This window comes from Dermochelys coriacea, chromosome 10, assembly GCF_009764565.3.
Source record: "Dermochelys coriacea isolate rDerCor1 chromosome 10, rDerCor1.pri.v4, whole genome shotgun sequence".
NCBI classification, from domain to species: domain Eukaryota; kingdom Metazoa; phylum Chordata; order Testudines; family Dermochelyidae; genus Dermochelys; species Dermochelys coriacea.
In genome coordinates, this window is record NC_050077.1 from 52,616,786 (window position 1) to 52,639,856 (window position 23,071).

A 23,071-nucleotide genomic window follows, 5' to 3' on the forward strand; every position below is an offset into this window, starting at 1 on the left:
GTCTGATGCCAACCAATCTTATTGCTATAGATCATAAACTAATGCACCAGGTCAGCATACTAAACCAGACAGAGAGATTAAGAAGTGTACGGACTCTAGCTGACCTGAAAGTTGCCTTGCCATCACCTTCTGAATAACTGTGTCTAGACTTGCTAACTATCATCCTATGTCAAGAAAATTATTCAATTAAAAAAACTGGCTGAGTAAGCCAATTCTATGCTACAGCTCCAACCAGTTAGAATTTTGGGGAAACTGCCCCAAGGTAGAGGTTAATGTATTGGATAGAGTGAAGCTGGACATTCTCACTGGAAAATGACTGATGCAGTGGTCCTTCTGTACTTGCTACTAAGCAACATCCAGCACAATTGTATTTACAGTTCTGGGGTGCAACCAACTTTTTAACAAAGAATACACTGTGAACTTAAGCAGCCTTAAAGCAGTTGGTGACATCATCTTATCCATCTTTATTTCTACATAAACTTTATGCTCACTAATTTTGGCTGTGTGTGCATGGACTTGTAACCTAAACCCAGTCTACACATGGCTCGAGTCAGCTGGCATTTTTGGGTAAGTTTCCCCAGTGTACTCAGGCCTTGTAAGTGAAGCTACTAGAAGTAAGAAAGGCTGCTCTGCTAAGAAAATGGAATAGATGGGAGAAGTGAAAGGCAAAAGATGAAGGAGTAGGATCAAGCAAAATCTGATTAGTCTTTTGCTCTGTTAAATGACAGGTTTCAGAGTAGCAGCCGTGTTAGTCTGTATCCGCAAAAAGAAAAGGAGGACTTGTGGCACCTTAGAGACTAACAAATGTATTTGAGCATAAGCTATCTCTAAGGTGCCACAAGTCCTCCTTTTCTTTTTGCTCTGTTAAGATGCATAATGTTGAGTCAGAAACTGCAATGTTCAATAAACTGGATAAAACATGACAAATTTCCCAAAGTACAACTGTACTAAAAATACACAAGACTTCTAAATGCAAATTATTCCCTGCTGGGCAAGTTCTAGTAATGAGATCTAACAAATCTAATTTTTCTTACATTATCTTCCTTGCTAGTGGACAAGTGTTAATATAATCAGGCCTCTATTTTTTTTTTTTTTTTTTTTTACTTTATCCGTATTCCTACACACAGTCGTTAATTTAACTTAACTAGATGCACTAAAATCTCTGCCTTGCAATGTATTTCTATCCAGGAGGCCTACGTCCCACACCAGCCACTAAAAAGTAGCTTCTCAGAGGAAGTGCACATGATGACTGCAGCTGCAAGTCAACTTGAGAAAGTTGGATATTTTATTAAACCTTTGTTCTGTCACACCCCATGCTTCAATGTGTGTGGAATGCCCATGTTGAAACAATGTTACCAGATAAGTGTTCAGATTCCTGAAAAGCGTACACTGTTCAGTATTCACAGCTTCAGAGTGCAGCGAGTTAGTCATAAGACTTTAAGTGAAAAAACTGATAGAACTGGGGAGTTTTTAGGTGGGCCTTGGGGATGGCCTTGGACAGCCATTTCCTTTGCTTACCTCAGGATAGGGTCAGGCAAGCATGTGAATGTAGTGCTCCCCCAGTGATTTTCACAACATCGGTGTTTTGGGTGATTGGTGTGTGTTCTACTACTTCAGGTTAAGAGAGAGACCCACTGGAGAACACCAACGTATGATTTTAAAGGGGCCCATTTTTAGATGCGGTGATGCCTTCACTGACTCATGATAAAGTAAACTCCAGAAGAGAACTCTATGCAAACACTTCCAGATTCCCTTCTCTCTTTTTTCAGAAAGTGTTGAGCTATTTTAACCATTTGTTCAGGAACTTGCAGCAAGCAAATAAAAAGTTAACCTTGGTAATGATTATGAAAAGGGCTCAGTGGGATTATTTGTTCTTGGCAAAAGATGTGCCTATAGGCTCCTTCTTACCAGGAGGACATGTTCTAGGAGTTCCAAGTATCCCAGGGTACATTCTGTTCCAAATCGCAGCGCTCTCGCTCTAACATCTTCACTCACGTCTGGGTGATAGGAAGCTTGCTAAGGAGACAAAGCAATATTAACACTCAAAAACTACAAAGCAGAGGTTGTGGAGAGGAGCAGACATATGGATGGAGACTATATAAATGGCATAAAAAGGCCAGAAAAAAGCAATTTCCCATAGTTTGTAAATAACATCCAATCCAGCAAGTCACCACTGTTGTAAAGGTGTAGCTTAACTGGCCTGCCAAAGCAGCAGAGCCTCAGCTGTGAAAATGGATTTATGAAGAAGTTTCCTTCTAATACCATATTCTTCACTCTGGGGATGCAACAGCTCACTCTTTCTTAACTTTCTTCTTTAGACATGGTCAGCATCAGATACACATCCTGCCATCAGCCCAAACAAAACAGCTGTCTCAGAAAAGGTCCAAAGGAGAAAGGCAGCAAGTTGGTTGTTTTTTTAGGTATAACTGTAACAGATTCTGGGAATGGACTGAGCTGGTAGCTTGGGGGGGATGTGTACTACAGTTTCATACAAGCAGTGATGCTAATAAAAAGGAAGATGGCGCCTCTATATTCCTACTGACACATAGAAATAGGAAAGAAAATGAAAGAAGTCTGAGCAATAGTTTCTCCATCCACAAATACATACAGCATTACAGATTTTAGAACCACAACCCCCCTTAAAATGGGGGAGCATGTTTAAACTTGCTATTCATTTTTAAAAATAGGCCTTAAAATGCTTATTTTCGGGCAGTTTTATTGAACTCACCTGCCCACTTTTGCTAATATGCTTCTACCAATTTCTTTTTGTCTTCTCACATTTGCAATTGGGACTAGAATTAATTTGGTTGTTTGTACATTTTGATCAGTTCTTTCTTTCCTTAATATCATAATTGATGATGTCACATTAGACTCAGTTGGTTAATGGGCTCCCCCTACTGGCTAGTTGAAGAGCAGGTGAGCATCAACCATTTCAACCTACATTAAAGACACTGTTGGCTCCCTACTTTGTAAATAGAACAGTAGTTTTTTGGAGTTTGTTTTGGGGTTTTATTTTTTTTTGGCATATTTAAGGCTGGGTGACTATTCTACTGGAGAGAATTAACAAATTTAGAAAGGTCCAGAAACTCCTTGAAGTCCAACAGAGACCTTACAGCACACATTTAATTTACCTTGTACATACTTCAACAGTATGGTGACGGATGCTACAAAACCTCTTAGATACCAAGCATTTCTTCAAACTTCTACCAGAGATAAGCCCAAGTATTCCTATTAACCATAGGGTACACAATTGACTGAGACAACACAATATTTTTGGAAGAAACACTGAACATATCAAAACATCTTTAAGGCCTATTCTGCCTCCCACTGAAGTCTATGAAAAAACTATTTACTTCCCTGGGAACAGAATCAGGCCCTAGTTCTTATATCAAGAATACATATTCAAAAGGTTCTTCAACCAGCAGCAAACTAACAAAGAGCTTATTCATTCATTTACATCAGAATGTTTTCCTGCAATATAAATTAAATTGAATTTCCTCAGATAGTCTCTTGGACAGAATGTATGTACATTATATAAATTCATATCCTCGTCTGTGAAATAGTGTTAAATCAGAAATTTGTTTTAGTTACTTCCTATGTGACATATTGTATTATACCAAGACACACTTCATCTTGTAGAATAGTTTGGAAGGACGGATTTCTTTCTGCTTTAAGTGGAGAAAGTGGCTTAGGTTAGTTTTTAAAGGATTTTTCCCAAACCTTCTGCCTATGGTTTGATATTCTCTTGCATTCCTGACTCTGATTAGCAAGATTGTCTTAGACACCTGGGGAATGCTAAAGTAATGACAAACAATAAGGGACAAAGCTTCAAAAATACTGTATCACAACTCTGGTTTTTCTCCTCAGGTCAAAAGATTTAGTTATCCTCTATTGCTTCTGTGAATTTCTACTGCCAATTTTCCCTGCTGCAATTGGCAACACACGCTCTCAAGAAACACTGTGTTTCATTATTATTAATTATTTTTATATCACAGAAGCGTCTAGGGTTTTCCAAGTGAGATTGAGACCACAGTCCACAAGGCATCTCTCTCGCACACCCATCTTCTGTCTCACAGAACTAAGAATCTACACAAACAAGACAATGGATGGGAGGAGGGATCATTATTATCCTTGTTGTGCAGGTGGGGAACTGTAGCACAGAAATATGGACTTTCCCAAGGTGATACAGGAATTCCGCTTTGCATCTGCAAACTGAACCCAAGATCCAGGCAGGCATCTTGCTTGCCAGTCCACGACCCCATCTCTGCTCTTTCATCTCTTTTCTCTCCTGTTTTTGATACTTCTGTTGATACTTCTGTGAGTCCTCTTCACACTCAGTTCCTCTTTGCTATCATGCCCCATTCTCTCTTCAAGTGCTTCTAGCATTATGGGTTAGCAGTATGTGTACAATGCTAACATTCTAAGTACTGACATACCCCATATGATAGAAGATGCGTAATCTTTAACTGCAACTCTATAACTAAGACGACCATCTCTCTGCCCTAGATAGTTCTCATATCCTTCTATTTTTTCTACAAGAGTCACCAGTAAGAAAGTAAAAAAATCAGTATTTCCAGTAGTTAATGCAGAGTTATTACTTTACACACATGGTATAAAGATGAAATCTGTTTTTATCTTTGGGTCTGATCCAACCTTGGGTACTTTTGGTTAAGTGTCTCCACCAAGTTTAATAGAACCCACCGGATGAGTTCCTGAGATTGCATTGTAACCAATATATTTTTTTCCAAATGGTAACTATTGATAAATGCTCACTTACAGACTCTCAGACTTTAAGGCCACAATGAACCATCATGATCTAGTCTGGCCTTCTGCATGTTGCAGACCACAGAACCCCAGTGGCAGTGTATTATTTACATATTGCACAATTACTGTAGACTTGTTTAAATATCCCAGAGCTGAACCCCTCTACTTCAGGGAAGTTGCAGTGAAATTTAATGTACATTTATATTCTTGACAGAGAAGCACAAAGTGTACCGTACATAACAATTCATGCTATATTTTATTCACACACATGCATTTTGGTGGGTTTCATTCCATGTAGTGGTACATAATATGTGTCATTATTAGCTTATTATTTGACAATATTAGTCCTATCAAAACATTTAGAAGATTGGATTGCTGCGTATTTGATGAGAAACCCCTATTTTGACAAATATCACAAAAAGATCAAGTTTTGAGGTGTCATGCTGCCTTGATGGTATAGCAAAGAAAGTCAGGTGCTCCCTATTCACCATCTTAGAATACAAGAGAAGTGGCTATTCAGATTTATCATGGAATTTTTTTTAATACCCCAGAAAACATTATATTGCCTCAATATAAATCCATGGTATGCCCACATCTTGAATACTGCGTGCAGATGTGGTTGAGCCATCTCAAAAAAGATATACTGGAAATGGAAAAGGTTCAGAAAAGGGCAACAAAAATGATTAGGGGTATGGAACGGCTTCCAGATGAGGCGTGATTAATAAGACTGGAACAGTTCAGCTTGGAAAAAGGACGACTAAGGGGGGATGTGATAGAGGTCTATAAAATCATGACCGGTGTGGAGAAAGTGAATAAGAAAGTGTTATTTACTCCTTCTCGTAACACAAGGACGAGGGGTCACCAAATGAAATTAATAGGCAACAGGTTTAAAACAAACAAAAGGAAGTATTTTTTCACACAGCGCACAGTCAACCTGTGGAACTCCTGGTCAGAGGATGCTGTGAAGGCCAAGACTATAACAAGGTTCAAAAAAAGAACTAGATAAATTCATGGAGGAGACGTCTATGAATGGCTATTAGTCATGATGGGCAAGGATGGTGTCCCTAGCCTCTGTTTGCCAGAAGGTGGGAATGGGTGACAGGGGATGGATCACTTGATGATTACCTGTCCTGTTCATTCCTCCTGGGGCACCTGGCATTGACCACTGGGGAAGACAGGACACTGGGCTAGATGGACCTTTGATCTGACCCAGTATGGCTGTTCTTATGTTCAAAAAGAGATAAGACGACTTTGTACAATAGATCTGATACTGCTTCATACAGCTTGATTCCATCTATTACCAAAGTAAGTATATTATTGGATAAAAACACACTAGCATAAGTGCAAAAAATAGAAGGGCTAGCTTCTCTATCAGCCATTTGAAATTGCTGTCTAACATTAACTGATATAGCTCTGGCTAAGGGGATGTGGTACACATAATTAAGTTATTTAACAAACTTAAGACTGTGCAGTGTAGTTGTAGCCATGAACAAGAGAAGCTTTCAAGCCACACAGAGTTCTTCTTTAGGTCTGGGAAAGATACTTTCAGAGTCACAGCTAATGAAAGGTGGAATAGATTGTTTAGCATAAGGAGTTAGCACATATTCTAAGGGACCATTCAAGGTAGAGTGGCCCTTGACTCACCTCACCAACCTTGTCACACTTAAGACAGACAGATGTTTTGACAAATTTTGGGTCAAATGTTTTAAATAATGCCTATGATTAGTCTTCTAGACTTTCCACCTCTCTCCAGTGTTTTCAGAGACTTGTTTCTCCTTGCCTAATAATCTTTTCCAGCTCCAAGGACATAAGGAGGCCAAAACCAAATCCACTGGGCTAAGCGGAGGGCAAGCTTTTATCCTCATTGTTCTGAACCATACTATTTCTGATTTTAGCTTCAGGCTGCCTTCCAGCTGTTATTCCTACTTCGCTGCTTTCAAGATGGTGCTCTGTGGCACATAGCCAGCTTTCTGAGATTAATAATGTCATCTGCAAGCAACAACAATGGTGACTTCAAGGATCGGTACTTGCTACTCATGTGATAACAATTTACCACACTTACCATGTTAACCTGGTAGGCCCTAGCCCAAAGAATGACTACCATACCCAACAAGCTCTCAGGTAGACTGCTTTTCAATCTGTCCTTTCACATAAGTAAAATCGTTCTCAGCTGTTTTTATTCTTTAGATTGTTTTGTAAAGGCAATTCTCTCATGGATACTCAGCCCCTTATCAACATCCCAGTTCCCCCACTGCTTGGTCTCTAAATGGTTTATTCTGCAGGCCTGTGGCCATCTATGAACCAGAGCAGGAGAGGTACCAAATTAAATTATAGCAATGATAGGAGGGAAAGTGAAAACAAAAGGAAACAATTAATTTGAAAGTATACAAAAACATACACCTAAAATGCAGAATATTAGGCTGCAAAAATATAATTTAAATATGAAGAACTGTAATCCAGAGAATCTGCAGAGTGAAATGCAGTTTTTTCTCCATATGAATATGCACCTACGCTAGCCAGGTCATAAAGTTACAAAGAATATTTAACTAATATGCTTCAGAGTGTTAATTGATCCTATATCACTGCACAACTGCACCTGAGAGCGTTTTCACCTTCCCTTGAAGCATCATGTACTGGACTTCGACAGAAGCATGATACGAGACTGAATGATACAAGTGGTGGTGTGGTGGTGACTTCTGGGTTCCAGCACAAAACTATAGCTATACTTTCAAGTATCTGTATTTACTTGGTGGGTAGTGGGCAGGGAAAGGGAGAGAGGAGATCTAAGCTTGAAGCAAGCAGAGTGTTCAGAAACAGATGTACTCTGCTAAATACATACAAGAACCATCAAGGTCAAAATGACATAAGGATTTCAATTGACAATATATAAATAAATCATGTTCAAAATCACATTGCATCATGCTTAAGTGCAGAATCATTATTTTAAAAACAAAATTAAACCCTGTCCTATCCTTACATCCAGTCATAATGGAGCTAAAAAGTGATGTGGGGACGTACGCAGGGAAAGATTTGACTAAATTTTGAACTCCACACCCGCCGAACTGCCCAAGCCTTAATTCTTCTCTCATAGTCATTTGTACCTTGAAGAGCAAAGATGCCTAAATGATGATGATGAATAAGAGTTGTCTAATTCCACTGCTCGAAACTCAAAGAATTAACTTTGTAAAACCCCTTTCTGGTCCTGCCCCTGTTAATTACGAATAATCCCTCCCTACTTCAGCATGAAGGGAAGTGAGCCATGAGTATATTTTGCATTACTCCCTATACCATGCATGCAAACAGTTTTACAGACCCATTCTTTAAAGTTGTCTGTCTCAAAGATTCCAAAAGTTCAGCTCACAGGAGCATTACATTTAGTACAAGACAAAAGGCACACACACACTTTAAAAAGCATAGTAAGAATTCAGCAGACCAATTAGTTTGCTTAGAAAGCAAAGGAATATTGACAATATATGTGTACATTTTTTCCATTAGAGAACTGCTAACTATATTAAAATCAGGTCACCATTACATTATTTTTATGCTCTACTGTTTGTACCGAGTCTGTCTTGCAGTTTAAAAGAAACAAGAACTCAAGCAGGTTTCGTGTCAATCAAAAAAAAACCCATCCTCTCTCTCCAAAAAGAAACCAATGTGTATTAATCCATATTTCTTTTACATAGCATAGAAACCCCCTTCTTCTGGTATAGGATGTTAGTCAGACTTCATAATTCCCACAATCATTAACTTCTTAGATAAAGACAAACACAAACTAAAGTTAAGGATATAGAAACCTAAAAAATTAGGAAAGGAAATTAATCTTTACCTTACAAGCTGTTAGCATATCAGCTACTGCTTTGCGGCTCAGATTTGCTGTAGCAATCACATCCTCCTGTCTGCATGAGTTCCCAGCTGCAACAGCTTTGGCAGTTGCCATGGTGATTCCTTTCGTCATCCGGATTGATTCTTCAGGTGATGATGTCTTTTCTGGAATCTCCTTCGACTGAAACACCTGGAAGTTAAAGCAGAAGGGAGATCTAGTTGCCCTTTCAGAGTCAGACCACAGCAACACGGAGCTTGAAACAGAAATGGCAATTGAAAGCAGCCTTCAAATGGCAGGAAATCAGAAATTGAATTGGAGTACTGTACTGCAATATCACTCCTGCTCATCAGGAGTCTGGCTCTGATAAGATTTGCACATCTACACACAGCAGAGAGAAACACTAAGCTGTGGGAAGTGTGCACAAAAGGTTAACCCATTCACTTGAAATGGTTGACACCCAACCTTTGTCATTTAAACTATCTGTGTTATAGATAGATAGAAACCAATAGTTACAGCATATAGATAGCTACTCATCCTATCCATATATTCTTCCATCCTGATTATTGGACAGGCATGCAGAGATCCTCCTCCTATAGAGGCTATGCTCTAATGTGTCCCCACAGTTAGAAGCAGCAGAGAGAAAGACTGAACTGGATATATTAATAAAATTCTCAAAAATCTTTTCTGTAAAGGGTTGAAAGGGGGAGGGACAGTCCTCTGTTACAAACCTAACTATACAATTGTGTAGAGGAACTCATGTCAAGAGGAAGACATTGAATTACCTGATCCCACACACCTCATTCCTATGAATGTTGGAAGTAATTAACTGTATTAAAACATTGAAGCTAACAATAGTCAGTCAGAGCTTATTCTGGCTCCTGCTTGCCTCCTTTTCCAGTTTTATTCCTTATTAGCTTGCCATTCTTAAGCCTTACAGAACATTCCAGATACTGTACTGGGTTATTCCTGAGGGTATTCTGCACCAAAACATTAAATTCTGCCCCCCCAAAATTTAAAATTCTGCACATAGTATTTTAAAGTTCTGCAAATTTTATTTCTCAATAAATAAATGCGGCGGCTCCACCATAACAATGAGGAACACAGATCACTGACTGCACAGAGGTAGGAGATTACCCTCCCCTCCTCTGGGCATGGACTGACAGTAAAGTTGCACCCGACCCTCACACAGCACAAGGACCAGAACTTTCTCAGCAACACCCGAGGGCCCTGTCCCTCTGTGCCAAGCACACTAGATGTAGGCAGGCAGGTTCAGCCCAGCAATATCCAAGTATGGAGGGGCTTAGTGTAGGGAGATCCAGGTGTAGGGCAATAGGATTCTGTGTGGGGCAATCTGGGTACAGGCAGCTTGGTGCGGGGGTGCAGGTGCGAGGGAGACCTGGATGAACAGAGGCTTCTTGGGGGGGAGGGGAGGTTTAAGTGCAGGGTGAGGGGTGGTCTGAGTTCAGGGAGGTGAGGCTCAGCAGCAGGGAGGTCTGGGTGCAAGGGGGCTCCAGGTGCAGAAGATGAGGCATGTCAGGGTGTGGGTTCTGGATACACAGGGCGAGAGTTGGTGGGGCAATCTGAGTATGAGATGGGTCCAGAAGCACGGGGGTTGGCGAAAGGGGGAACAGCTCCCTGTACAGTGACCCCGCTCCCCCATGACTGAGTAGTGATGGGGGCAGGAAGGAGGTGTGTGCAGTGTTTCTTGCAGCCGGAGAGGCTTCTGGCAGTGGGTCTGACACAGCCCTGGATGTTCCTTGCAAGAGAAGAGGAAGTCCCGTCCTCCTCAGCCCAGCCAAGACTAGGTCACAGGTGAGTCACAGGGTAGGAGCCATTGGCTGTGACGTCCCCAGCCCCCCCCGCCCTCAGTGATTTATTACTTTGTTGGCTACTCCGGGTGCCCAAAACAATGCACCCACGCTGCTGGAGAGTGGTGCATGATGCTCTTGCAGCTTCCCTTTGCTTCCAGGTCAGAAAGTCATTTTTCTCCAGAGAAGCAAGGAAATCTGTGCATGCGCAGAATTCCCCAAGGAGTAACTGGATAAATATTACCAGTCCCACCTATTATGCAATGCTGCTCTGACAGCATTATCTACTCCTTATTAGAGTTTCCTAGTATGCCCATTGCTGTAGTAGCTAAATGCCTGAACACACATTAGGAAGCACCACTCCTTTTATCCAGGTTATCATTATTTGGCTTTCACCCCCTCACCTCCTCTCAGTGTGTGGGAGAATCTGAGGAACAAGCCCTTGCCAACTATTACAAAGACATCTCTTAATAGTACTCAAATTCAACCTGTATCAAGCCAGTTAAAGCAGTGCACATGTATATACAATATTCCCATACTGGGTAAAATCCTGGATGAAGTTTCTCCATTGACTTCATTGCGGTCAGGATTTAATCTTATTTTTAATAAATATATAGACACACCTGAGACTGCCCCAAGCAATCAGCCAAAAGATGGACTACAAGCCATCAGGAACAGTATCCCCGATAATGTCACTGCAAACCTGGTGGCTGAATTTTGTGACTTTGTCCTCACCCATAACTATTTCACATTTGGGGACAACGTATACCTTCAAATCAGCGGCACTGCTATGGGGACCCGCATGGCCCTACAGTATGCCAACATTTTTATGGCTGACTTAGAACAACACTTCCCCAACTCTCGTCCCCTAATGCCCATACTCTACTTGCACTACATTGATGACATCTTCATCATCTGGACCCATGGAAAAGAAGCCCTTGAGGAATTCCACCATGATTTCAACAATTTCCATTCCACCATCAACCTCAGCCTGGACCAGTCCACAAAAGAGATCCACTTCCTGGACACCACGGTGCTAATAAGCGATGGTCACATAAACACCACCCTATACCAGAAACCTACTGACTGTTATGCCTACCTACATGCCTCCAGCTTTCATCCAGTCCACATCACACAATCCATTGTCTACAGCCAAGCTCTATGATATAACCGCATTTGCTCCAATCCCTCAGACAAACACCTACAAGATCTCTATCAAGCATTCTTACAACTATAATACCCACCTGCTAAAGTGACGAAATAGATTGACAGAGCCAGAAGAGTACCCAGAAGTCACCTACTACAGGACAGTCCCAACAAAGAAAATAACAGAATGCCACTAGCCATTACCTTCAGCCCCCAACTAAAACCTCTCCAATGCATCATCAAGGATTTACAACCCATCCTGAAGGACGACCGATCACTCTCACAGATCTTGGGAGACAGGCCAGTCCTTGCTTACAGACAGCCCCCCAACCTGAAGCAAATACTCACCAGCAACCACACACCAAAACCACTAACCCAGGAACCTATCCTTGCAACAAAGCCCATTGCCAACTATGTCCACATATCTATTCAGGGGACACCATCATAGGGCCTAATCACATCAGCCACACTATCAGAGACTCGTTCCCTGCACATCTACCAATGTGATATATGCCATCATGTGCCAGCAATGCCCCTCTGCCATGTATATTGGTCAAACTGGACAGTCTCTATGTAAAAGAATAAATGGACACAAATCAGACGTCAAGAATTATAACATTCAAAAACCAGTCGGAGAACACTTCAATTTCTTTGGTCACTCGATTACAGACCTAAAAGTGGCAATTCTTCAACAAAAAACCTTGAAAAACAGACTCCAAGGAGAGACTGCTGAATTGGAATTAATTTGCAAACTTGATACAATTAACTTAGGCTTGAATAAAGACTGGGAGTGGATGTGTCATTACACAAAGTAAAACTATTTCCCCATGTTTATTCCCCCCACCCCCCGCTGCTGTTCCTCACACGTTCTTGTCAACTGCTGGAAATGGCCCACCCTGATTATTACTACAAAAGGTCCCCCCCCACCCCCGCTCTCTTGCTGGTAATAGCTCACCTTACTTGATCACTCGTTACACTGTGTATGGTAACACCCGTTGTTTCATGTTCTCTGTGTATATAAATCTCCCCACTGTATTTTCCACTGCATGCATCCGATGAAGTGAGCTGTAGCTCACGAAAGCTTACGCTCAAATAAATTTGTTAGTCTCTAAGGTGCCACAAGTACTCCTTTTCTTTTTGCGGATATAGACTGACACAGCTGCTACTCTGAAACCGATAAGTATCTGGAAAGTTTTAGATTGCAGAGTTTATTCAAAGGATTTTGATGTTTCATTTACAGTGTCACAGCTTATGTGGGGATTTAATTTTTTAAAAAATATATATATTCTGTAATTATTCTTCCTTTGTCAGGATCTGCATTTTTCACATAAAAATAAGGAAGCTAGTTAAACAGAAATTAAAAGGTGCAGTCACAAGAGTGAAATACCTGCAAGCGGCAGAAACTTTTTAAAAATACCATAATAGAGGCTCAAATTAAATGTATATCCCCATTAAAAAAACCCAACATAGTAAGAGGACCAAAAAATGTGCCACCAGGGTTAAACAACAGAGTAGAAAAAGCAGTTGGAGGCAAAAAGGCATCCTTTAAAAATTGGAAGTCAAATCCTACTGAGAAAAATAGAAAGGAACATAAAATCTGGCAAGTCAAGTGTGAAAGTATAATTGGGCAGGTCAAAAAAGAATATGAAGAGCAACGAGCAAAGGACACAAAAACTAACAGCAAAATAAAATAAAATAAAAAATTAAATAAATCAAAAGGAGGAAGCCAGCCAAACAATCAATTGAAGTATTTGAAGAAGACGAGGCCATTGCAGAGAAGCTAAATGAATTCTTTGCATTGGTCTTCACTACAGAGGATGAGAGGGAGATTCCCACACCTCAGCCATTCTTTTTAGGTGACAAATCTGAGGAGCTGTTCCAGACTGAGGTGTCAATAGAGGAAGTTTTGGAACAAATCGATAAATTAAACAGTACTAAGTCATCAGGACCAAATGGTATTCACCCAAGAGTTCTGAAGGAACTTAAATATGAAATTGTGGTATGTAACCTATCACTTAAATCAGCTTACATACCAGATGACAGAAGGATAGCTAATGTGACTCCAATTTTTAAAAAAGATTCCAGAGGCAATCCTGCCAAAACATCCTTCCAGTGAAGCCTGATTTGATTTTAAGAGTGTACTTTAGAAAGTTGCCATGTGCAATTATTCTGTTCTTTACCGTGAGCTCCTGTTTGATGCACTCAATCGTGGCCTCGAGAGCTCTTGTGCCTCGAGTGGCTTCATCTTCAACTGCTTTAACAGTCTTCAGAAGTGATGTGACATTGGTTACCATCACCTGAAACAGGGAGATGGAGAGGTGAAAATACATCATTCGCTTCTCCCACATTTGGGAGACACCCCCACATGATTCCAGGAACATCAAGCTATGAAGCCATTATTAATCCTTGCAGGGAACAACAAGCTTTAAATACAATATGGGTCAAACAGCTAAGAGTGAACTCTATAGACAGGCTTTTATTTTTGAATGATCCCTACTGAAGTTAGATTGATACAGCCAGATTCACTGTGTAGTGGGGCTTTCCTAAACATGAGTGCATGGGGTAACAACTTGCCTGTGCCTCGGCACAAAACTTTTTCAACCCCAGTGTCTCTGGGTTGCTAGAAGCCCTTTTATCCCTCTAAACTTCCTCTCAGTACACTAGTCTGTGAGTATCAGGTGAACCTGGATGCTTTTCCTAACTATTTTGAGGGCCCTGCAGATCTCTTGCAAACTGACTGATTGACTCTGCTGCTGATTTCTGGGTTTGAAAAGCCACTAAACCAAAGTAAACAAAACAAAAGTCCCAATAGCATTCAGTACCCTTCTACTTTGTGCTCCCACAGGGAAAGCATGATCTTACAAGGGCCCAGCAGTCCTTCCCTTCCTAACCCTAGTCTAGTTCCCAACCCCTCTCTCCCGGGATCCTGTTCCCTCTCTCCTCAGGACCCAAGTGATCCCTTATTAGATTCAGCCCCTCAAAGTTCCAAACAGGCAGTCTGGATGGAACGCCTCTCCAAGAGTCCTAGCGTCTGTGTCTCTGGGCACTCCTCGGCATGTCTTTATGCAATAACATACCCCATCCTGCAATTTTGCTTAACAGCACTTATGCTATAACATCACCTCTCATATAATTTCAAATAAACAGAGTCCCTTCTCCACATCTGGTATGAATTGTCTACAGAAAGATGAAAAGTCAATAGGTTTCTAACATATAGAAACTAGTGCCCTCTCCTTTGCCTCCATTACCACACAAACGCAAGACTATAACCTCAAAAAACCTTGTCAGAGACCAGGCACATTATTTACTAATTTGTGAAATGCCACTATTACCTTCTCTTGGCAGTTTCTAAAACCACAATTAAACACACAACTGCCATCATCAATTGAAAAGAAGTCAACCAGCTCCCAGGAAATCAACCCAAACCTTGATTTAACAACTTCCCCCTCAGGCAAAAGACTGAGTCAATATTGTAGCTAACCTTGCCTTATGCCCTGATGGTCAAATATTGGTTCCAAAATACAAAGTAAGCAAATAAGGAAGGACATATCTTCCCTTCAGCCTGTAGATGTACAAATGCTCTCATGACAGCACCTAAGCCCATCTCAGATCTTTGGATGGAACACAAGGAGGAAGGTAAGCTTTCAGATAACCAGGATTCAAATCACATTGAGCTCTGTAAAGCAAAGGGAACCAGCTAAGCAAGCAGATACTGTTCTGTAGTAGGTGAACTTTGCATGGTCTTTGATGAGTGCCCCCTCACAGAGTGCATCGCAGTAATCCAATCTGAGGCACTGATCACTGCAGGTCCACATTTGATGGGAAAGGGCAAAATCTCTTTGCCAAGCAAATGCGTAAAAGTCACTTTGACAACCCGATCATCTGGAAGCAGATCCAATACTGCCCAAATTTCAGCATCTCAAAGCACTTTACAAACATTAAGCCCCAAGAGCCCTGTGAAGCAAGTTTCACAAAGATCTCAGATGTGGGAAAACTGAAGCACAAAGAGGTGACACAATAAAACAGTGGCAGAAACTGTCCAAATCCTGTGCTCTGACCAATAGACACTTCCACTTACACGCACGGCCTGGGAGAAATGCAATCAAAGTACATTACATTTTATAGAAAGGCTGTTTGAGATCTCCAGACCACTTTCTAAAAGCTGAAGGTCCAAGTTAGCATCTTAACAGCTGGATGCTTATACTGTGGACTTCTCATTACTTGTTCATTACCCTTGCTATAGGATTCAAGTACACATTTTTATAAGGTAAACTTTTAGTCTCGTAGCCTGAATATATCAGGGACTTCCATCCTCCCTCCAGACACATATGCTTGCAGAGTGAAAGCGGTGCCTGACAGAAGGAATACAACTCTTTAACTAGCTGTGGTGAGATGACTAAGAAAACTGGTATTATGTTTACAGGCACTGACATGAATGATACTATCCAGCTTTCTATCAATCATCTAGTTTAAGTTAGTAGAATACAGATGAAACAGAAGGAAAATAAGAGACTGAAGTGAACCAGAATTCACTGCCACCAGTCTTTCGGATTCTAGCAACAAAGTGATGCTAGCTGTTTCTTTAAATAAACATCAAAGCAAACAGCAGGGAATAAGCAAAGGAATGTTTTCTACTTTCATAACAGAAGCTGAGATAACCTCTAAACTTGTCTAAAAGGGAGAGATATCGCACTACATACCTTAGCTGCACCTTTGAGCTGGTACATGGATGGATCATCTGCTGGTTTGCTAGCAGCTCCTTTTGTAGCACCAATGAGATCAGAAAGGGCCTTAGCAACATCCTTAATAGCATTGATCAGTACAACCTACAAGAATGAGAAATTTGGATGTGAGGTTAGTGCAATCATAACTCACCCCCACCCATAGATGGAAGATTTGGGCAGGCTGTACACTGTAGGAGTCTGCTAAGCACACGGCAAATGTTGGTACACAGTGTTAAGAGAGAAAAAGATACTGTATGCACAAATGCTAAAAAAACAACACGTAGTTTCCTGCATAAAATAAAGCTGTGTTTATCTGAACAGTATTTTATACTATGTTCGGAACCCGATTCAGCTACTGTCTCCTGTAATTAAATGGTTCTCTAAGGCAGGATTTCTCCCTTTCTCATCGTGTCCCAAAGAGGGGCTTATTCACCTCTGTGTTCTGTTCAGCATGGGAATAGAATGGGAGTAGTTTAAACTGGGTATGAACTTACAGCTTGATCCTCCCTTAGAGAATGACCCCATTTACTATGACATCAGCTACTATTCTGACAGACGTAAGCAGATCAAACATACTTAGTATGCCCTGTACATAAGGGAAACACTCCATTTCAGAGAAAAGGAAGTTTTATGTAGCCTAGTCTCCTAAGAGCCCCCAAGGAACTAAATGATGAATGACTTGCCTGAGGTCTGAGTCAGCAGCAGTCAAATTGAAGTAAATTTCCTCCCAAACCAAGTACAGGGGAAAAAAAGTCTATTATGCCCCTCTCCATGAGCACATTAATTATTTCCAAGAAACATCGGAATAACTCTCTCCCCCAGAATCTTTTCCCCACCTCTCTTCTCATCTGCTGAGTGGTTAGATACCTTCAACTTTTTGCTTTGGTTTAATGATATCAGCACAATTGTACCTTTTTCAAAGCAAAAACATGCATGGAAAATGGGACAGCGCCGGGGGGAAAAAAAAAAAGATATAAGGATCTATTACGTCTCAGTAACGGATAGGAAATAAAATGTTTAGCACTGCCTCGGTTCAGCCTGTTTGCAGTTTATTACAATCTATGGCCAAGTTAGAATCTTCGCTTTCTTGTAAAAACTTACTCAAGCTTTGGTAACTCAGAACCTCTTTGATCAGCAACGAGGAAAAGACAAGACCCTAAAGACCTAATGTAGATTGGTGCAGCTCTCGCTTCTCTATCTGGCTTTGTTATACAACAACAATGGCAACACATATACACACTTTTCATGTTTCTGTGGCTTCAGCAGCCTGAGTAAAATGAGCTTTTAACTTATATGGAAAAGTTATATTTTGTATTTTCATACCTTGTGCAGAAGCTATTGAAAATGTCTTACCTTAAGACACACACTATACTTAAAACTATAATTTGAACTCCTTCCTCCACCCCCAGTATGGATTATCACACCACACATACAAGTTGTACAAATAAATAATTGCTAGTGCCATGTGGTTTTTACTGGCAAACCGGTATCGTCAGCCTTTACTTGAAGACAAAGTCAGAAAGTGCAATAAATACTTAAAATTCCTCAGTGTTGATAGTTGGAAATATGAAGTTATCAAAAAATGGCTCCTGAAGCAAACATTTTCAGTTTCAAAAATATTCCCCCCACAGAGGAATGCTCTGGAAGTTGACACTAGAACAAAGATCACATGTGAGGTCAAAGAGGAGAGTGACACACACATTTTTTCCAGTGCTTCAAACAATCATACATTTTCAAATTAATTTACTAACACAGACACATCTACAGTGCACACACCCGCTCACATTTCACTAGGATTCAAACAACAATTAAATGTTTAATTGAATCGACTTTGAAGAATTAAATGACTTAAAAGAGTAAAATAATCCAGACATATCTGTGAAGTTATAGAATACTGTTCATACCATACTAACAACAACAGGTGTTTAGCTTGGTCTTAAACTAAGTAAAAAGCTTTCTTGCCGTGAAATCAATTGAACTATGGGATAGTCTCCCAAGGGAAGCCCCATGATGAGCCATTTAAAAACAAGGCATTGGAGAATATGCTTGCAAAAAAAAAAAAAAATTCCAAAACTGGTGGAGGAGGGACTAGACACACTATACCAGGTCTTGTCCATTTTTGCAGCATTATTTTTCGAAGAAGGGAGGTGCCTGATTAAACTGCAAATCATTCAAGAGAGGCAATGCAAGGTTTGTGCTATTTGTGGGTAAAATTTTCATAAGTGCCTAACTGACTTGGAAGCCTCAGTTCCACTGAAAGAAACTTTTAAAAAAATTACACTGTACCTCCAGAGTTCTCACTTCTGTGATATTCTCCATGTCTTTATACACTACAAACATTGGTCTATTTTCTGCTCCTGCAGCCCCTCCTACCTGTGTTTCAGGCTCATCTGATCCCAAACTGGCTGCTCCCAGTTTTACCACCTCTGCCAGTTGTGTGATGGTGGTAGCAGATGACTGAGCTGCTTGGGCTAGTTTATCCTGATTTGAGGCAGCCCCAGAGACGAGCAATTTTGTATCTTCAACTAAAGCTTTTGCTGTTTTCAGGATATTTTCCCTGGGGAAAAAAGGGAAGCAGGAGAGGGGAAAGAGAGAAGAGAAAAAAAAAACACACAGCTATTCAACACTATCCTGACTAACAGAAAAAGTGCTACGTAGACAAAGGGCTCTATGTAGGTCAGCATACCAGTGTCTACTAGTGACAATCCTAGCTACAATGCCAAAGTCAGGTTGCAATTCCCACTTAGAACAGATGCAGTACGTTTCAGGTTGTCAACACACCAGACTCAGGATGACTCAATGAAATGACTTCCTCTTGAAAGGAAATGAGATATGGGAATAGGGAGAGGGAGGGAGCACTGGAGCCTAATGTGGAGAGATTAAGCCAAGCCATGGTGTAACTACCAGTTGTCAAACCTCCACCAGCATGTTCTGTGGAAAAGAAAATAATGATTTGTGGGGGAGGATGAGAAAGGGAGAAGCTGCAGGAAACAGGACTGATTCATATCTTTTTTTCCCCTTCTTCACATAAACTCTTCAGGCAGACAAATCTAAAACATTTCAATCCCCTGTCCCCATATTCTGGGGAAAGAACAGACCATCCAGTCAACTATTGTGAGTACTGAACTTCAGAAAAAAGGTTAGAAAACAAAAGTGAAGGGTTGAGAGTTGCCAGGCCCACAGCCTTTATGCTTTAGTGAATATAAAAAGAGTAAGCCTAGAAATAAACAAAACGTGCACAAAACGCAGCAACTGGAATTCTCAGGACTGCTAGACACAGTGGAGGGAAAAATGTGTAACGTCTTTAAACAAGGATTTGAAAGTGTGATGTTAGCACATTAGCAATGTATGGTAACACACATTAAAAATCTGGTCTAGACAAGGCACACTGCAATGCACAACTGGTTGAGTTTACGTAGAGGTGCTCGTCTAGGATTTATCTTGACCAGTTTAACATATATTCAAGGCAAACATATGCTAACATCACACCTTTAAACTCTAATTTAAACAAGGCCTGTGGTAAGATAACTCATGAGAGCATACGAGTTGGAAAGTACGTTTCTTTTTATAGAAATGGAGCAATCTTCAATTATGTTGGAAGTGCACAGTATTAAATCCATATATTCAGAGTTTGGAAAAATCTGCTCTTACATAGCAGCTGTTTCATGCATACTCTCTTACTCCAATTACTCATTTAGGTAAAAGGAAATCAAAATGATTATCCAGCTTTACTGAAAAAGGATCAATTGCTGCACTTCCCACAGCAATTAAAGATTATAAAACACAGACACAATGCAAAAAGCAGGTAATACCTTTGAATTCAAAGAAACAGCAGATAGCAATTTGTTCACTTTAAAGAAAGTTTTAATTAGAATTGAATTATGTTTTATAATGCAATATACAAAACATACTGAGTTTTTAACTCTCTGGACCCTGTTTGAGCTCTTTGCTTATCTCTCTCCTTCTCAAACAAGATTGCTATTTTTAACCGCAAAAGTAAGTTTTGAGGTACAATATTAAGATTTACTGTAAGAAGGAGAAACTGTTCAACAACTGTACATGGACACCACACTTTTGCTTTGTGGGGTAGGGGGCACCCCAACCTGTGTTTATACATACACACTTTGCATAATCCATTTAAGACACTGCATAAAGGCTTTCCCTTCCCTTAGCAAATGGTCTAAAAGGACATACATAACCTCTAGACATCCTTTCAAAGAAATGACAGGTTAGGTAACAAAATAAGAAATGTGGAACGAAATTACTGCTAATCATCACTGCTCGGCCTTTTTGTCTTTTTTTGCATTCCAATCTTGCATTTCAACATTCAGCTCTTTGAAGCAGGACCTTGTCTTCACACTTGTCACACAGCATTTAACAAACTTATTATTTGATTATAAAAATGAATCACAACTCAGTGTACAAAGCTGTAATAATTTGGGCTGCATTGCACTTTTCATACTCCCAAAGACACTGGCACAGTACTGAGTTAAATGCTGGCAGTATAGGCCAATTGTGCTGTTAAGCAACAGCCCCCAGTCTTGACCACTAGAACCAGGTTTTTAATATGTGGGAATAATGGCCTGGATGCTCCAAATCTCTCATTCTATATCAGCTGCTATCAGAAGGAAACCTGTGCCATCATCTCACCAAATAGGGTGACCAGACAGCAAGTGTGAAGAATCGGGATGGGGGTGGGGGGTAGTAGGCGCCTATATAAAACAAAGCCCCAAATATCGGGACTGTCCCTATAAAATCAGGACATCTGGTCACCCTATCACCAAATGACAACATGATTGACACTCCAGCATCTCTTCCATTAATAATCTCCATCATCAGCAGTGGGCAAGTGCATTTAGTAACCCATGAAGAAAAAGCCATGAAGTAAAAAACAAGTCTTGCAAAAAACATCAGAAAGCTATTTCTCTTTGAATTCATGGACAGTTAATTATTCATACTAGGATCACAGTGTAACAATCAGTAAGAATGAAATATAGAAATGGATTTATTAAAAAATTTGGATAAAACTGATCTTTGAGGTTTTTTTTTTTGAAACAGTTGAGAATGATCCAGCTGTTACTTAAAATTTTCTCTCCCACATAAATGGGCAAAATGAAATTTGCTTTTACTATACAGGCTACTGTATCTAGCTTTTGAAACGCGGACCCCAACCCTTTCCTATTTCTCTCTCACTCCTCTGCTCATCTGGCTTCATTATTAGGGGTTTGAAAAGGCAGGAAAAACTGTATCTCCACCCCCTCGTTTGCCATTAGCAGGACATTTATCTATTGCCCCTGCCCCCTTGTTACAGCCAGCCCCCTCCACCAGCTTTTTCGGTATCACTGACCTGTGATCCGCAAATGATTCATTGTTCTCAGCATTAAGGGTTCCAGCTGTAGCAAACATGATAGTTGTGTCCAGATCTGCAATTATCCCCGACACAGCACTAGCTGCAGTGATACAAGCCTGAGTACCTTTGTTTCCTGCTTGAAGGGCAGACAGAACTAAGGAAACCTGGAACACGAAAATAAAAAAAGAGGGTTACAGTAAAACAAAGCATAATGAACTGATTTCTGAGTTAAACCAACTCCTGTGATGAAAATCAACAGGTGCAATTCATTTTGTGATCTCATTTCACAATCTACAATAAACCTCTCCCTTTCCCTTCCCCTGCCTGCTCTATCTGCACATTAGCAGGTTTGATTAGTTTTTCCACAGAAGGAAGCTTGCTATTGGCATTTGTCTTTCACAGTAGGAAAAGGCTGTCTCCTGATCTAGCAGGATATACAATAAATGAGCAGATCACAGAGGCCTTAACTGCATCTGCTCTGCATATAAATAATGACACTCTGCAATCAATAGTGTAAGCACTCATCTTCCATAATATCTAAATGAAAGGAAAAACTTTCCCCAGCTACAATAAATAAGAATTCCAATTATACTACAGTACTCTGCACAGTCAATAAAGGAGCTTGGTGCATTTATTTCAGTGTCACAATTACTTTTCAGCAATCTACGATGCTACCCAGTAACATGATCACAAGGATGACTGAAGCTCTTGGCAACTCAACTTTGTCACACAGCTTGTTTAAAAGACAAATCTCTGCTGTCCCACACTACACAGCTCTTCCCACTCTTCTGCTTCAGTGATATAGTGATCTCCCCATCCCTGATTCAGAATAAAGAACCCAACCCTAAATGCTGGCTCAATGAACAAGTCCCCTTGTGAGACTATGCCAAGAAGTTAAGAGGTGCAGTAGTTACTCCATTTCCCCTTAGGGAGTATTCATTTAATAGCAGTACTACAGCCACCCTCCCAAAACAGATCACAACATCAAAATGATATTTACGTCAAACTACAGTGTGTCTTTCAAATAGAGAAGCACAGTTTGCATCTTCAGTTAGTTATTCTGGCCTAGCAACATGGCAGACACTGAGAATTTGGGCTCCCAAGAGTGGATGTAAAAAGAAAAGGAGTACTTGTGGTACCTTAGAGACTAACAAATTTATTAGAGCATAAGCTTTCGTGAGCTACAGCTCACTTCATCGGATGAGCTTATGCTCTAATAAATTTGTTAGTCTCTAAGGTGCCACAAGTACTCCTTTTCTTTTTGCGAATACAGACCAACATGGCTGCTACTCTGAAAAGAGTGGATGTGTAAGTGCTGCAATACCAAATCACTTGTTTGGAATATCTATATATCAGATCCACTGAAATTAAGCTACTGCTGGGAAGGAAAGCGACAGTCAAGTGAACAAGTGACACACAGTAACAGGAGAAAGATGGTGGGGGAGGGGATGAACTT

The 23,071-nt window shown here is 40.5% G+C and overlaps 1 protein-coding gene across 4 annotated transcripts in view; it reads right to left on the bottom strand.

Annotated features, from left to right (window-relative positions):
- Positions 1 to 23,071, bottom strand: part of TLN2 (talin 2) — a 352,127-nt gene that overhangs the window by 26,539 nt on the left and 302,517 nt on the right. For all 4 annotated transcript variants that reach the window (XM_038419198.2, XM_038419194.2, XM_038419199.2 and 1 more), the window contains 6 exons: positions 21,613 to 21,779; positions 18,639 to 18,822; positions 16,242 to 16,367; positions 13,722 to 13,838; positions 8,591 to 8,776; positions 1,909 to 2,016 (listed from right to left, as the gene is read on the bottom strand). In XM_038419198.2, the coding sequence (XP_038275126.1) occupies positions 1,909 to 2,016; positions 8,591 to 8,776; positions 13,722 to 13,838; positions 16,242 to 16,367; positions 18,639 to 18,822; positions 21,613 to 21,779 (888 nt within the window). The remainder of the gene's footprint in view (positions 1 to 1,908; positions 2,017 to 8,590; positions 8,777 to 13,721; positions 13,839 to 16,241; positions 16,368 to 18,638; positions 18,823 to 21,612; positions 21,780 to 23,071) is intronic.